Below are 17,237 nucleotides of genomic sequence, written 5' to 3' on the forward strand. Positions count from 1 at the left end.
GTAACTATGTTTTCTTCTGAATTAACATTGCTTCTTTCAAGTTTTTACCATGTCTATATCCGTGAACTAGCACTAGTTTTGCACATTAATAGCTTTATGTAAACGCAATCATACCAGATGTATTCTGTGAGTTGTTTCCCTCCTCTCCCTAATCTGAAGATTCATCCATGTTGTTGCTTGTCACTGTAATTTTCACTACTAAATAATGTTTTCTTATAGGAGTAAACCAAGATTTATTTTTCCATTCAATAGTTTTCAACACTTGGCTTGTCTGTAGTATGTTGCTACTAGAGACAGCTACAATCATTCTTTTGGTATAAGCTAAGTTTCTCAAAGGTAGTGCTTTCCCAAGTGTGAGCTGTGGCCCACTAATGACTTATGAACAATGTAATGGGTCAGACGGATCATTTTTATTTATTAAAGATTCTATTTATTTGAGAAAGAGCATGCGCAGGGGGAAGGGGCCGAAGGACAAGCAGACTCCTCACTGAGCACAGAGGCTTGAGGCTGGATCCCAGGACCCCAAGATCACGACCAGAGCCAAAGTCCGATGCTTAGCCAATTGAGCTACCCAGATGCCCCAGGAGCATTTCCAAAAATGAAGTGATCAAGGATCGATAGCAGATGCATTTCATAGTGTAGAGTGTTGTTTCATAAAATGTTTGAATATTGTAATCTGTTTATATGGTCTGTGCCATGTCCACATGGAGTCATCTACCAATGTGCACTTCCATCAACAGCATCTGGTCTGCTCCACATCTATATCAACACTCAATATGACCTTCAATTTGTGCCAATCTGCCAGGACTGAAATTTTTTATCACTTTGGTTTTAATTTACATTTCCCTGATTACTACTTGAGGTTGAGAAACTTTTCCTCTGTGTTGGCCTAATTGGATTCTTTTTTAAAAAGAACCATTTGTTCTCCCAGTTGTACAAACTTGACCTTTGAAGTGAACCCAACTCTGTAACTCAAGAAGATTCCTATCTAACTGCATACAGTCAGTGACGACTGCAGACCGTATGCCAACTAACGAAGACAAATCAAGTTGAGCACAATTCACAAAAGCCCAGAAAAGCATGGAATAACCCCTTGATGAGACATCCTCAAGCAAGGCAGCTTTAGAAGAATGAAACTCTTAAGTAATATGCAGTCCGCATATGCCAGCCTGTCAATCAATGACTATGATTCAAGTTTGTATCTCAGCAGAATCTGAAACTACATTATTGGTTTTAATCCTTCGGAGTTGTGTACAAATAGTTGAGACCACACATGTTAAATCTTCGAATGCCGAGTGTCTTCTGTACTTTCTTTTATTATCATCATAGTCTTTGCATCAAGATACATAGCAATGATAGCAGGTTTCTTTTTAAAGCTTAGTATTAAATATTAAATATCTTTCCCCATTTTAATTTTACATTACTCTGCCAAGAAAAAAAAAATTAAAAGTCAAGTTATTTGAAGCCTGGACACACTTCCATGATTAGCCGGGCTATGTAAAAGTTGGTGGCTTTGTTCTTCCTGCTGTAAAAGCAGATCCAGGCCCGAGAAAGATGGGACCAGGTTCTAATTGTTTTTGAAAAGTGTGCTACAAAAATGGATGGCCTGTTATAAGCCAGGTTACAAAGTAAGGATGGGGGTAAGGGAGGGATATTTTCCTCCAGAAAGCGAATTTCTGAAGAGTCCCAGTCCATCATTTTTTCCCAAAATGGTTGGAGGAGGGGTAAAATCTCAACATGAGCTTTGAAGTACTGTCTCTGTGAGGGGACGGTAGTTGCCTTGCCAACAAGGGGGAGCTGCTGAAGACAGGCATGGCTAAATTGGGCCATCCCTGCCCTCCTCAGCTAGGGAACTGGAAAGTATTGCCCAGTGGGTGTGAAAGTGGGCTGAAGCTTGGTTGGTACTGAATTCTCTAAGAGGTTTCTTCTAGAAACAGACAACTCAGACTCTTCCTCTCACGTCAACAAAGAAGTTATTTTTAAAAGCACTTGGGAAGTTCCTCCTCCACCCCTCAGGTAGGAAGGCTCAGAGAAGGGAGTCGTCAGTACAGCCGCCTTCTAGGCCGTAACGGAATTCTTGAAGGTTGGAGACCCCGTAGAAGTGGACAAAGGCTGCGGCCACCACCAGGACATGGAAAATCTGATGAGACTGGAACTGTAGGAATGACAAAAGAAGGGCCTTTAGGACAGTGGCAAGGGGAGATCAGAAATTTGCCTCTTCTAGTATCTCCTTAAAAGTCTTTTTACATCATAAAAGTGATGTATTTGTTGTAGAAAATTTTTTTATAAATCTTGTGAGAGATACACCAAAATGTTAATACTGGTTATTCCCCTGCCATTTCTCCCTGTGTATATATAGGTACCCCAAAACACTACACTACGCGGTCCCTGTGTTTCTTACCGCCTTGTACTCAGACCTTTAACTTTGGCTGGCCACTCACATCATAGGCCCTGCTGGAAGAGTCCCTTCTTACCCATATGTCAAATTTCCCAGGAAAGAAACGCTCAGGAATTCGCGCAGCATAAAGGCCAGCTCCGGTGATGTACATCACAGCCATGAGGAAGAACCAGCCCATCTGGCCCACTGTGGTGGCCTTGACAAAGCCCTCAGCGATAGTAAAGTGCATGGTGGGCACAACACCACTCAAGCCAAGTCCCAGGAACACTCCTGAACAGAGCAGACACAAGATTGTCAAGGAAATAGCCACCACGTGGCAAGCACCACTGTCTTACTCTACAATTCAGATGTTTATTGTCACAATTAGCTATTTTCTGGTGAACAGGACATGTTTAGGAAACTCAACCACATGGCGATAACAGACAGCAGACATTTCTTCAACATCCAGAATGGGAAGAAGGCTGTCTGTGTCTGTGCTAATCTAGCCATTACCTTTTAAGGAGCACTGAGAACAAACATCTGACATTCTTAATTATTTGTTAAGAAATGGGAAGCCTTGGCCAAAAGCCTATGTCAAACACCTCTCATGGCTGACTTGGATACAGAACCTAAATGGCAAGGCTTCAGGTGGGTGGCTTCCAAGTCAGAGAGGAGCTGGGCAGCTTTTCCATTAAGTTCATGAAAAAATTAAGCAACGGGACTCTGACCTCTCCTGAGTAGACAGACACACCCAGATCAGAAGTTGTCGAGGCTCAGGGACACACAAGTCAGGTAAGAGGAAGGGAAGAATGGGTATTTGTCTCCACATCACTACCCTCCACTTAACTGGAGGGCAGGGCTGACCTTCTGCATTTTTGTAGATGCCCTCATTAAAGCACAATGCCGGCACACAGCTGGTGCCTCATGAATATTTAATTCTTTTAACTGAAGGTTTAAGACACAGCACATATTAAGAAGTCCCAAGGGCCTGATAACTAGTGGTAAGTAAGGTGCTGCTGCAAAAATGAAGCTTAAAAGGAGAGTCCAGATGAGACAAGACAAAGATGTTTATGTTTGTAGCTGTTACAATAGTTGTGACCAGTGGTTATGCGCAAAGTGTTTTTTTGTTTTGTTTTGTTTTGTTTTTTTAATTTACCAAACCAAGCCTTCCATTCCCTTGCCTAGAACTCAGGTCACTAAAATGGCTCTATTTTTTAACTTTCTCAAACCAAATTTGAGAGCAATCACTTCTATACTTACAGCGAACTGACCAGCTTGGTAGTTATCTGTCCTGCCAGCATGCAACTCAAATACTATGAAACACGGGGAGAACTGAACTTTGAAAATTCCTGGTGCTTTCCGAGTTCTAAACACAAATCAGGGCTTGGATGGGGTCCCCCAACTGCAAACCTTAGGGTCCAGGATTAGGCCTATTAGACTCAAGGGCCGAATATAAATGAAGTTTACCTGCTCTTGTCTGCCGGTGCTTAGGAGTGGCAAACCGGTCCCACTGTGCCACGATGATGGCAGAAATGCCCAGGACACAGACGATGGAGAGGTAGATGAGCCGTGGCTGTGGGGAGCAGTAGAAGGAGTAATAGAGCCAGGGGACAAAGCTCCCCATAATCAGTAGAGCAATCCCTGAATAATCCAGTCTAAAAAAAGAGCCATAAACATGAAATCAATTAGTGGGAGAAATGAAGAAATCCCATGGCTTGTTGAATTTGTTCTTTCTGTTCACCTGCTCCCAGATTTCAACAGCTCCACTCAGCCTCCCCTCATTTCCCATGCAATCTATCCTGCATCCTGGATCAAAAATCCACCAGGTCAAGCGCATCTATTTTGCAATGGAAAAATTTCTAAGAATCCGGGATCCCAGGACTTCATCCCTTCCCTTAGTTGTGAGCAGCCAAATCTCCCCCTAGTGGAGACTTCAGTTTAGGAGTTCTGTCACTAGTTCATACCCAGCTTCCCACTCACGAAGGGCTCTGAATGTTCTTCAGTTCTGATCACTTAAGTTCCCCAAACAAAACCCGTGAATATGGAGTACTCCTAAGACGTACTGTTGTGATTTAATTGACTTTTTAAATGATGAAAATGTATTCCTGTTAATGGTGTTATGGGAAAGCCAAACTAACCTGCCGCTGCCACCACCAAAACCAACAACCACCACCACCACAACAAGCAAATAAACAGAATTCCAGGCAGAGAGTTGGAGAATCTAGAAAGCATTAGAGGATGGACATCTGGGGCTTCCAGCAGTGCGTGGGCAGCAAAGATAAGGCCAGCTGGACGAGTGGGAAGAAGCATTAGCAGCATGAAGCAGGAATACCTTATCATGCCCTGCTGTGGCTCGGGCCAACCGGAAGGTCAGATAGTACTGAGTTCCTGGGCTCAAACAGCAGCCCATTGGTACCCCAAATTTCACAAGCGATAGTACCATACAGGTAAAATCCATCTGTTGAGGAGGCTGCAGTGTTATTTTTTCATGAAGGATTTTTTTTTTTTAAAGATTTTATTTATTTATTTGACAGAGAGAGATCACAAGTAGGCAAAGAGGCAGGCAGAGAGAGAGAGAGGAGGAAGCAGGGTCCCTGCTGAGCAGAGAGCCCGATGTGGGATTTGATCCCAGGACCCTGAGATCATGACCCGAGCCGAAGGCAGCGGCTTAACCGACTGAGCCACCCAGGCGCCCCTCATGAAGGATTTAAGAGAAGAACTTCACCACCCAATTCTACCCACAAAATAGAAAGCCCTTCCTCTGCGACATCAGGGAAACTTTAGGAGTGACTGGACCTTTCAGCACCCGGTCAGCTCATATCACAAGATGTGACAATAGTGTGTGGTCTTTCAGTACTGATGTTCTTTCAACTCACTTGGAAAAAGTCCGAGAGACTTTCTCTGAATGACAATAAACGGTGTGAAAGAGCCAGGAGAAACTGAGGCAGAGCACTGCACCCAAAAAGAACATTCCAAAAACCACCTTCTCCTGTAGAGGGGCCATGAAGTACATATTTGGTCTGAGCATGGTCAAGATTCCCAAAAAGAGAAACAGCACAAAACCTAGAGGAGGGAAAAGAAAAAAAAAAAAAGCCTAAGACAGTACATGCACCTTGATGGTGTTAAATCAGTACTAAAGCAAAAGAGTTTAGAACTGTGGTCTAAAATTTCAGGAGAAAATGGCACCAGTCATAGAAACTCTGACTAAAACAGCACTTTTGGAAATGTTGGCATTTTGTTTGGACAGTGGGAATTCACGAGATAGAAGCGACTGCCTCCACGGAGGACAGTGCTCCCAGGAATCCCAAAAGAACATCTAGTTCCAATTTCTTCTCCTGGTTCTAGACCTTCCTTTTCTAGTCTCAAAGATCAGTGATCAAGGATCAATCAATCAGTCAGAACAACTTTGCTCTTTTCTTTCCCCTGGACAAAGGCTATATAATCCCTCCTTTGGCATTTAAGGAGACCAAAACATTGGATTTCTTCCCCAATCACCCCAATCACTCACCAAGCAGATGGGTCCAGATGTTGCCAGTTTCTGTATGGATGCGGAAAATGCTTTTGAAGCAAGCCCGGAAGGAGGGCATAGGTGGTCTATGGCCATGTAGCAAGTAGTCATTATCCTTCAGCCAATCAGGGAGTACGTCATATGGGATGACCCTCCAGCGTCCTTCCCAGACCTGGAATATATACACTCTAAGAAGGGCCCTAAAGAATGGTAGTTTCTAGAAGGACAAGGGAATCAGCCTGGACTTGCAGAAATCCAAGACACAGTACGAACGAGCCCATCACAGTACTGTATATCTTGACCAATTTTTGCTAATGCCTTTGTTCTTGCGTCATGTTAGTTTATCTGGATATGCTTTATTTTTTATTTTTATTTTTTTATTTTTTTTAAAGATTTTATTTATTTATTTGACAGAGGGAGATCACAAGTAGGCAGAGAGGCAGGCAGAAAGAGAGAGGAGGAAGCAGGCTCCCTGCTGAGCAGAGAGCCCGATGCGGGACTCGATCCCAGGACCCTGAGATCATGACCTGAGCCGAAGGCAGCGGCTTAACCCACTGAGCCACCCAGGCGCCCCAATCTGGATATGCTTTAGATAAATGTATCTCAATCTTGAAAAAAAAATACGGCAGGACCTTCTTTAAGCTACTTGAAATTTCACAATTAAGTAAAAATAGTGAATGAAAACAAAGAAATAGAAATTACATATAATGGTTTCAAAAACATACACTTTATCCCTCCTTTGCCCCTCTAATCCAGAAGATTCTATTTGCCCCCTGCTTAATCTTCTCCCCCCAGCAGATTCTAAGTCCTTCCTAGGTTGGGACTATGTCTTTACAGAGCAGGGGTTCTTAACCCAGGACACACAGACAATGGATAGAATCCAGGGAGGGGTGGAAATCCAGATGGAAAAAAAATGATCTTTCATTTTCTCTCACCTCTACCTGGAATCTAACACTCCCTTCAATTATAAACATGACCAAAAGCACAGTAGAGTTAGAACCTGTGACTGTCACCCATGGAAATGGGAGAGAATTTCATACACTAGTTTTGCAGATATCAAAATATTGTTACTCTTCACTGCTTAGAAGTATAAATTTTAATAAAATACATTATCGGGACGCCTGGGTGGCTCAGTTGGTTAAGCGGCTGCCTTCGGCTCAGGTCATGATCCTAGCATCCTGGGATCGAGTCCCACATCGGGCTCCTTGCTCGGTGGGGAGCCTGCTTCTCCCTCTGCCTCTGCCTGCCATTCTGTCTGCCTGTGCTCGCTCTCTCCCCCCCTCTCTCTCTGATAAATAAATAAAATCTTAAAAAAAAAATACATTATCATTTGTCATTAATGCATATCTAATGTATGCATAAAAGGAGCCTACATTAAAATTTTGGAATTTTTAAAGATTAGAAAATTCTAACAATTGCCAAAGGTATCCATAGCAAAAAAGAAAGAAAAAAAAAAAGCTAAGAACTTCTGTTTTAGAATATATTCTGAGCACTGCCTAACACGGTAGGTAGTAAAAATGTAGCTACCCTTCCCCTTGATATCCTTCATCCTAAGTAAAGACAAACCCACAAGAGGGAGTAAAAGTTCTTCAGTCCAATGCATGGATGCCAGCTGGGAGAATCCCGGGGAAGCCCACTGCCGTTGTTCCAGGACAGAAGCTACTGGGCTGTACCTTATACACAAACTCCTCCATCTTCTCCATGGCATGGTGGGCCTGCAGGGGAAGCGTCAGTACCCGCACCTCCTCCTCCTCTTCCTGGGGCACTGGGCATGCTTGCTCTTCTTCTGCCTACAGGGATGAAAAATACGCAAAAACCAATCCCAAGAGCCGTCTCATAAACTCTGCTAGTCCAGATCAGAAAGATCCAGAGAAACCCAAACTCAACACTTCCTGCCTGGCCACACTCCTACACATAGGACCTTGTGGCTTTTTCTCCAAAAGCACGAGTTAATGAGTTTATAACACGGTATCTCAAGCTTGTTAATACTTTGCAAGTGCTGGAGTGAGAGCTCGATTCAGCACCCGGGAGGTAGATGGGATGGGGGCTGACATGAAAGGGATACGGGACTGCCACGCCAGTCCTAAATGTTCTTTAAGTTTGGAGGCCCCTCCTCCTCTCGGACAGTGGTTCTCAACTGTCTCCAATTTCCCAAATATCTCTCTATTCTAGACCACTAAATTCTCGAAACTATGGAAGAGACAGAGTCTCAGAGATTCCCTTAAGAATTTAAATCTGTTTATAGTTCCCGGTTCACAGACTCTGGGGATTATATCGTGAGTGTAACTTTGTCTTCCTTGCAGCTCCCAAGGGTCTCAGGGCCTCCAGACTGGTTCTGTAGAAAGCAGCAGTGCTGAGTCCTATACCCCAAGGAGCCTTGACACCAAGTGTGCACATGGGAGAGCACTTCCCTTTCAAGGAGAGAGACTTTTCTCTCAGTCCCAAGGCTCTAAACCATGGAGATGAAGAGCCGGGCAGTTCGGCTCCTTCTCTCTCTCTCCCGTTGATGGTCCCTGGGAAACAAATGGTCCCTCTCAAATTTTGTGGTATAGATTTCTGCTTGCCTACCCCAATATCCATTCTCTCTCTCTCTTCCTCAGTAACAAAGTCCTTGGTTTTACTCAGGGTGGCAATGTTCCTGTAATTTTACTCAGGCCCAAAGAAGAAACTACTTTGCCTATATTCCAGTGCAGCCGAATATAACTATGTAATGAAGTTCCAGCCTATGGGATGTAAGTGGAAGGGTTGTGAGGTACTTCCAGAAAGGGTGGGCCTTTCTTCTCTTTCCCCTTCCTCTTTTCTGGTGGCTGGTAGGGGAGTGTGATGGGTAGAACTGACAATGGAGGAGGGCAGCAAGACAGGGCCTGACTGGAGTGGAGCCTCTGTTATCAGCCTGGGATGGATTACTTCTAGAATTCTTTTACATGAGACACACCATCTTGTGAAGACTACAGGGGCTTTTGTCTGTTATATGAAGCCAAACCTAATCCTAACTGATGCTTCATTCATTCACAGGCATTTACTAATTACTTACTGGACTTCAGGCCTTGTGTTAAGTCCTGGGGTTATAAAGATGAGTGAACTTGCAAAAGCTTACTGTAGGAAAAGGATACAAATAAGTAAGATACATGTAATGTAGTATGATAAGCCTGGGACAGAGATATTCCCAGGATGCTATGGTTCCTCCTTTGGGGAAAGAGGTGAGATCTTAGAAAAATGGATACTGACACAGGCCTAATGAGAAGTTCTGATCAAGGCAATGACTCCTGGGAAGACAACTTACTTTGGTTGGGTTGGCAATTACCCGTTTGCCCTTCTCTTCTAGCAGGGGTCCCAGTTCAGCCAGCTCCACCGTGTCCGTTTCCCTGTTACTGGCCGGAGCTCCATTGCCCTGTGCCACCACAGATCCTCTGTGAGAAGACATCTGGCTGGTACCCCAAAACCCTGCAGCTTCAGCTTGGGGAAAGGTTGGGGTCTCTCAGCCCCAGGGGGCAGAGATCTCCCTGTGATGGTGAACACTGAAAGCAAACACAAACAAAAAGGGTATTGGCAATTGATTCCTCTTCCACTTTCATGACGAGTCAACCCTGAGTAAGCTAATCAGCTGACACCCTATCTCCAATTCTGAAGTCTAGGTAATTGCTAAATTAAAATCTATTCCTTGTTCTCCCTCTTCAATGTTAGTCTTGACTCAGAACTTCACTAATCTTCTTTTTTTAAAATTTTGTTTATTTATTTGACAGACAGAGATCACAAGTAGGCAGAGAAGCAGGCAGAGAGAGAGAGGGGGAAGCAGGCTCCCCGCTGAGCAGAGAGCCCAATGCGGGGCTCCATCCCAAGACCCTGGGATCATGACCTGAGCTGAAGGCATAGGCTTTAACCCACTGAGCCACACAGTGCCCCAGAACTTCACTAATCTTACAGATAAGGCTGAAAATATAACATCTGATTGGCTGTCTTCAAACGATCTGTGGTTATTGTACCAAACTGTCACCACAGAAAACCAGTGACTCACCCTCAACCACCCCTTGCCACAGGTGTGGAGCCCATTTAATGAGAAGAGTCTAACCTACCATTCCCAAAGCTATTCTGCCCAAGAAAGCCTTGGCTCTGAGAATGAAGAGCAAAAATAGGAGGCCAGGCCCCGGCTGTAATGCAGCTGACCCTTCAACAACACAGGCTTGAACTGCGAGGGTCCATCTATATGCAGATTTTCTTCAAGACATATATGTACAGTACTGTGAATATATTTTCTCTTCCTTAGGATTTTCTTTTTTCTTTTTTTTTTTTTTTTTAAAGATTTTATTTATTTATTTGACAGAGAGAAATCACAAGCAGGCAGAGAGGCAGGCAGAGAGAGAGAGAGGAGGAAGCAGGCTCCCCGCTGAGCAGAGAGCCCGATGTGGGACTCGATCCCAGGACCCTGAGATCACGACCTGAGCCGAAGGCAGCGGCTCAACCCACTGAGCCACCCAGGCGCCCCATTCCTTAGGATTTTCTTAATAAGTTTCTTTTTTCTAGCTTTATTGTAAGAATACAGAATGTAATACATGTAACATATAAAATATGTGTTCATCAACTGTTTATGTTATTGGTAAGGCTTCTGGTTAACAGTATGCTGTTAGGAGTTAACTTCTGGGAAGTCCAAAGTTATCCGAGGATTTTCAACTGTGTGGGGATCAGTGCCCCTAACCTTTGTGTTGTTCAAGGGTCAACTGTATTTCAAGACCACCTAAGCTTGAAACAAATCAAATGCCAACTGAACTCGGGTGGGCTTTTTCTACAAATGCTCTGCCAAGTGTGTGTCACATGCAGAAGGAACCTGATTGTGAGCCAGATGTTTAGTGGTTAATTTCTTTGCAATGTCTACTAATTCTGTTGTAGGATTATAGCCTGGGTTCAACACGTGGATAACAAGCTTTCATCAAAATCTTTCCTTAAAGCAAGCAATAACTTACCTGGGACCAGGAAGTTGAAGACAAGGAGGCAGCCCCAGCCTTGCTCTTTGCCAAACACATACCAAACAACCAGCTCAGCAAGTGCTTGTCACAAACACCATAGCTCATAATCTAAGCCCCACTCAAATTAGTTTTTCAGAAACTAGAGACAAGTACACAAATCCTTAAGGAAAACCAGAGAAACCTAGAAGTCAGTTTTCTAGGAAAAACTTCTAATACTTGAGGTTTCCTTGAGCCTGACTTCAGGCAGTGATCTTTCAATCAGGCCTCAGGGAGATGAAAATGATATTGAAAAGAGAGGGAGAGTGTCCAAAGATATTCACCATTTTGTATATTACTAGCCCTCCACCCAAAAGAAAGGAGTTTATTACTCACAGCAACACTAATGACCAGAATATTAGCATTTTTATGCCCTGGCTATCTGAACCCAATGACCACAGGGCAATGCAGAGAGGGTCAAGCAGCACCTGCATGGGGAGCGGGCTGCATTACCAGAGAGGAAATGGAAGCTTAGGGAACCCAAACCTTTTATAATAGGCAGTAACCATGACTGCTCATAAGAGAGACACTCCCACCGCTGTTCACTACATAAACATCTTTGATAGCTCATACCAGTTCTCTTTTTACCCAAGACTAATTACAGTTCCTTCTCAGGGATTATAATTGGATATAAGTAGTCAGATGAGGGCAGTCCTTAAGTTTCAAAAGTCATGCTACGCTCAACTCACAAGCACATCTGAAAGCAACAGGCAAATCTGGTTCGAGAGCACACAGTAACTCACTTCACAACAGACTTTTACACTGTGTCGACACATGGACAGTTCTTCCTTCAAATGGGCGAGATTCCGACAAGACAGATGCCAGCCCACAGTCAAAGCCAACAACTGAGCCTAAGGAGAACAGGCAACTGGAGGCCCCTGAAAACCTCAGGAAATAGGCAATCCCCATAAGAAGCACTGGGAACTGTTTTTCAACAGGTTGACCACAAAACAAATTTCCTTAGAGTGAAGACTACAGAATTAACAACTTTACTAAGAAATAATTTATACTTAAGAAACGAAGAAAAGCTTTCTGCACTTCGGACAAGCCTGAATTGGGAGCATACACTTAGCCTAGAACACTGCCAGGGCAGAAAAAAACCACAACAAACAAAAAAACAACAACTCAGGTTCTGTGCTATGTACCCTTGATTTTGGTCAGAACCCATTTCAGAATGAATGCATGGAGGGGACAGCATTCTAGTCAGCAAGCATATGACTTATTAGCTTCTTGTTACCAACTAAGGGTTTATGTACTTTTTCTTATGTTTATGGGGGTTTTTCCTTTTCCCCCAGGGTAAGCTGAAATATTTATGGAGTATTTAACAAATACATTTAGCACTAGCACCCTAAGGCGTTCTAAGGTACTGTGCAAAATACACAGCTGAACAAGTGTCATCAAAGGATGGCATGACGTCACTTGTAATACGTACAGAGTCAGTGATACAATTTCACAGTCCCAGGAGGGCAGTGGTGGGGAAAGCACTCATAACCTAGAATGTTCCCATACTAAATTCAATTATTTCGAATGCAGTGTCACTATTTCACTAGAGGCAATGAGACTCACAGAGTCTTAAGTGTAAGTTGGGCAGTTAGGGTCAGAGATCCAATGCAGAATTCAGCTTGGTATTCTTACTGATTTCCTCATTTGATCTGCAAAGTTTTTACGCCCTCAAGTCTAGTGTTCTCCTACGTTGATCTCTGTCTCTTGGCCATCATGTCTTTTCCCTTTCAGTCCAAATCACTCTCTGTTAATTCTTCTGATGCTCGCCAGCTCCTCTATCCCTAACTCCTACACCTCCCCTCAGCATTGACTGCTAGGCCCGGTCACTACACCTAATAGACATCCCAATTAACTCACAAATCAGCCACCAGCTATGTCTCATCATACAAGATATGGCATCATGCATCATGTAAAGTACATACAATGGAGGTCAATGGAGATCATGTCATCATAGTGAGCAAAGTCCATTGTCCAGTTTGGTCTTCTAAACTGTAGCAACACAGAGACAGGAAAGGGAGAGATAGGGATCGGAGGTCCGGCAAGAGAGAAGAGCAAATAATACTAGGACCTGGAAAAATAACTTCTGACAGGGTGACCAGTCACAAACTGGGAATTATTACAAGCAAGCCTTTTTGTCTGTATTCTATAAAACCAGCATAAACCCGTATGGTGGTAAGACCAATTCTGGGAACGCTCAGGAGAGCCAAACATACTTCAACTTTCTGCCACCTTTCTATATCCTTAGTATTTTAGAGGAAACACATTTCCCCTCAAACTCACCACACCCAGTGTAACAAATTATAACTGGGCCAAACTCCACTGAGTGCATTTTTGATGGGATTTCTTCAATTCAAGCTAATAAAAATCTTTACCACTAAGCTTTCCAACTGGATAAATCTATGATCTTAAGAGAAAAGAGCTGTGGAGGCAGGGAGGTGTTTGTGCTCCTATAAATAAGATAATCCTCTGCCACACTTGGGGAAAGAACTGATTCTTAATCACCAGCCAGTTAGCCAGACAGTTTACTTCCCTCAGTTTCTGGAGACATTTATTCTGAGAACCAGTTCCTAAATTTTCCAAGCACACTCCTTCCCTGGGGTCAAAGGCATCAAGCTTCTTCTGCAAAGTTTTAAGCCAGGGTTTCTGGACTCTTAGAGATTCTGTGTGTAGGCATGGGTAGGTTCTAACTATGCCTGCCTGACTCTATCATTCCAAAGCAAGATTAGTTTAGCAGTAAAGTCAAAGAACGTGGCCATCTTCACTACATCTGCTCTGTTAAGGGACGTGGCTTCATAGCACTGCTAGGGGAAAATAAGTCAAGACAAAGACCCATGTTTGAAAATTACCAAACTGCAGCAGTGGGCCTTAGCATTCTCACTGGATGCTAAGTGCCACAGACGTAGTGTCTGAAGTGGAAAATCACACTTTAACCTCCCTTGTAGCTTTCCTCCAGCTACGCCAACAGAAGACTTTTCGATCCCACAGACAGAAAAGATTTAAAAAATATATATATTTTTAATTTACTTATTTGACAGAGACAGCGAGAGAGGGAACACAAGCAGGGGGAGTGGGAGAGGGAGGAGCAGGCTTCCCGCTGAGCAGGGAGCTAGATGTGGGGGCTCGATTCCAGGACCCTGGAATCATGACCTGAGCTGAAGGCAGACACTTAATGATTGAGCCACCCAGGCACCATCAGACAGATAAGCTTTTCAAATGCCAGGACCCCATCCCCAAATTTTTTAAAAAATTTAAAATTAAAGAAAATACCCAGGCTGATGATGGAGTTTCATGCCAGTCCCTGTTTTTAATATTTGGCTTTTAGACATACAGTCAGTACAGTTCTACATCAGAGCGGTCACGTTACACTGTGCACCTCAGAAACCCCATCTAGGTGCATGCCTAAAAGCCAATCAGTTGGAACTGGTTTGCCTACAGGGCACTTTCAAGGAATGCTTCCATTGAAGATAAGTTACAAACTTTATAAACACTAATCACGCCCCCAACATTACTGAGCAGGAAAAGGGAATTAACTTTGAGAATGGTGAGAGGAACAAAGTTTGGTGGGTGATATTAGAGACAAATGGACATCAAGGACAAAATGTAATGACTTGGATAAGTACCAGTACCAGAAAAAACAATAGCAACACCATAATTAATTAAGCTTCTGGGTTTGAACATGACTGTTTAGTTCATCAGTGCAATCACACGTAGACAGGGCAGGATAATACAGCAAGGTTTTTTCTTCTTTTTTCTTTTTTTAAGATTTTATTTATTTATTTGTGATAGAGAGCACGCATGAGTAGGGAGAGAGGCAAAGGGAGAGGCAGGAGCAGGGGGAGGGGCAGAGGGAGACACAGACTCCCAGCTGCAGGGCTCTATCCCGAGACCCTGAAATCATAACCTGAGCCAAACACATCCTGAGATCATGACATGAGCCAAAGGCAGCTGCTTAACCAAATGAGCCACCCAGATGCCCCTACAGTAAGAGTGCTAAAGAGTTCACTTTGGGGCACCTGGGTGGCTCAGTCATTAAGTGTCTGCCTTTGGCTCAAGTCACGATCCTGGGGTCCTAGGATTGAGCCCGGCTTCTGGCTCCTTGCTCAGCCCTCTCTCCCTGTGTCTCTGTCAAATAAATAGAATCTTTAAAAAAAAAAAAAAAGAGTACAGTTGGGCTTTATATTACAGGGGTCAAAGGAAATTTCCTAGGGAAACAGAGAAGAAACTTAATTGGCCTAGAAAGAAACACAAATTCTATTCTTTATCCATCTGACAATACCTACTGATTGTCTGCAGTGTACGTGGCATTGTGGCTGCAGAGATAAGGCAAAGAATTAGCAGTCTGACATGGTTGCTGGCCTCTATTTTAAGAGAGGGGCAATAACTTTCTTCTACTAACATCACTACACAGCTAAATGCCATTAAGTGCTGGAGGAATTCAGAAGAAAAGCTCAATTTTAGTTGGAATGACCAGAAAAGGTTTTGTGGAAGATTTTAAGGAAGTATCTTGATAGGTAAAATGGAAGTAGCACCCATTCTAGAAGTGTACATAGCATGAACCAAGGCAGGCTTGAAAGAACACAGTCCCCAGGGTAGTGAATAATCCACTTTTCCATAAGGGACTCTTTCACAGATAAAATGAGGCCAGACTTTAAGAAACTGAAGACAGCCTAAAAGCCTACATAAGGTGGAATCCTTTATCCATTAGCAATGGTGAACCTAGTGATGCTTTCCTACTTGCAGGCAAAGTGGTCATTTATTTTTAAATCCCTTGGGAATCATGTAATTTCTTGGCCACTGAGAACAGAAAGCTTTCATATTCTATTCCACAATCAGGTATGGTTTTGTGGCGGTCTACCGGAAGACGGACCCTCACACACCACAGTTTTTGAGAAAATTGATTCCCCAAGTACCAACTGCTATAGGGGAGCACAGAAGTTACTCCGGAAATAAATTTAGTGGCTGCAAGCTGGAAATGGCTACCCTGACAGGGCAATCTACTTAGCAGCTCCCAGTCTAAATTCCTGGTGCTGTACAGATGCTCTAAAATATCAGCAACAACAGTTGCAACCTAACAGGTGACCCAGCCCCTATCAAGAGAGAAAGGCAGTGAACAACCCCACTAGGACTTCACATTAGAAAAGAACCAGCCATTATGGTGTTAACTTAATTAACATCAGCAGCCTATATATTCCCTGCTGTTTTCTCACCAGTGTTCTAAATACTTGGGGGAAATAGTATGGTTAATCTGGGAAAGTAGTATGTAGGCCTCCTATTGCTCCCGGCACCTGAAATTGTAGAAACTGAAATTCGCCACCTCAGTTTCCCAATAGCCTGAGAAGTACCAGAAACTGAGGGGAAGTATTTATCTATTTTGTTTTCTTAAAAGCCAAAGGCTTGAAGACCCAAAATCTCACACGTAAGATAGTACACATCAATGTGAAATTTCTGACGAAGTAAAATTCCGTTTTTCTCCCAGTTTCGATTTTGCTCACGTTCCAGCTTTTGGGATTACCTTAAATAAAGGTAAATCGTCCACTAATCTCACTTTCTCCCCCCGCCTCCCACCCCGTCGAGGTGGGCACACTGTCACAGTCTGATCTGCCAAAGACTTGTGATCGAGGACCCCTGGGGCTGCCCCTGTCACCAAGGGCTGAGAGAGGCGCTTCTGCGACCCAGGCCCACACCCCCATTCCCCACTTGCCTCGCGCAGCGGCCTTGGGACCGGGCTTAGCTCTGGCCTAGCCCGTCTCGATACGATCCCCGGGTCGGGATCCCGACGTCTCAACCCCCCGCCAGGGCTGGGAAAACTCAGCACTCACCAGGACTGTTGGCAGCCGGGGAGTTAAGCCGAGAACCAGCAGCCCACCCGCCCTTAGACTGCCGTGGAGGCCGCCCCGGAGGCGGCGCGCAGTGGGAGGGGCCGGAAATGTTTACAACCCAGACCGCGGAGCAGCCGGGAGGAGCTGCCGGCTCCGGGGTGGGGGAACTCGAGACCCTCGCGTGTCCGGGCGGGTCAGCCCCACGGGCTGTCCCCGCCTCAGGTCTGGGTCGGGGCTCCCGGGGGTCCTAGCGCTGCGGCCGATCCTCGCCCACCCGCTCGCCGCGGCAGCCCCGGGGGAACTTACGGCCGGCGGGCGGGCTCTGCTGGGGGCCGCGGTCCCCCGCGCTACATCCCGCGGCGCTGGAGACGGCCTGCGGCCGAGGGGCCCCGGATCTTCAGCGCCCTCCTCGCGCCGGAAGGGGCGCGCGACCACACAGCGTCACCTCCGCGGCCGCGTCACCTCCTCTTAGGCGCTCCCTCCCCTACTGCCAGGCATTCCTCCCGCAGTCCCAATCACTGGCCCCGTCCCCT

At 44.7% G+C, this 17,237-nt stretch overlaps 1 protein-coding gene across 2 annotated transcripts; it reads right to left on the minus strand.

Annotated features, from left to right (window-relative positions):
- Positions 1-1,283: 1,283 nt before the first annotated feature.
- On the minus strand, positions 1,284-17,192 carry ADIPOR1 (adiponectin receptor 1). 2 transcript variants are annotated; one of them, XM_059145957.1, is made up of 8 exons: positions 17,011-17,192; positions 9,169-9,403; positions 7,559-7,675; positions 5,886-6,057; positions 5,254-5,440; positions 3,845-4,032; positions 2,475-2,668; positions 1,284-2,155 (listed from the first exon to the last, which is right to left on the minus strand). In XM_059145957.1, the coding sequence occupies exons 2-8, from the start codon at positions 9,307-9,309 to the stop codon at positions 2,027-2,029; spliced, it is 1,128 nt and encodes a 375-aa protein (XP_059001940.1). In that variant the 5' UTR covers positions 9,310-9,403; positions 17,011-17,192; the 3' UTR covers positions 1,284-2,026. The 2 variants fall into 2 exon arrangements, with proteins under 2 accessions (XP_059001940.1, XP_059001941.1); XM_059145958.1 differs by lacking the exon at positions 17,011-17,192 and adding an exon at positions 16,705-16,958.
- Positions 17,193-17,237: the final 45 nt, after the last annotated feature.

This window comes from Mustela lutreola, chromosome 14 (genome assembly GCF_030435805.1).
Source record: "Mustela lutreola isolate mMusLut2 chromosome 14, mMusLut2.pri, whole genome shotgun sequence".
NCBI lineage: Eukaryota > Metazoa > Chordata > Mammalia > Carnivora > Mustelidae > Mustela > Mustela lutreola.

What these genes read in the sequence shown, in the direction of transcription:
- ADIPOR1 (XM_059145957.1), bottom strand. Translation starts at nt 9,309, where the DNA reads ATGTCTTCTCACAGAGGATCTGTGGTGGCACAGGGCAATGGAGCTCCG. An exon ending in TGGAGGAGTTTGTGTATAAG is followed by an intron (nt 6,058 to 7,558) that starts GTACAGCCCAGT and finishes TATATATTCCAG; the next exon opens with GTCTGGGAAGGACGCTGGAG. An exon ending in GCACCGGCAGACAAGAGCAG is followed by an intron (nt 2,669 to 3,844) that starts GTAAACTTCATT and finishes TGCTCTGTTCAG; the next exon opens with GAGTGTTCCTGGGACTTGGC.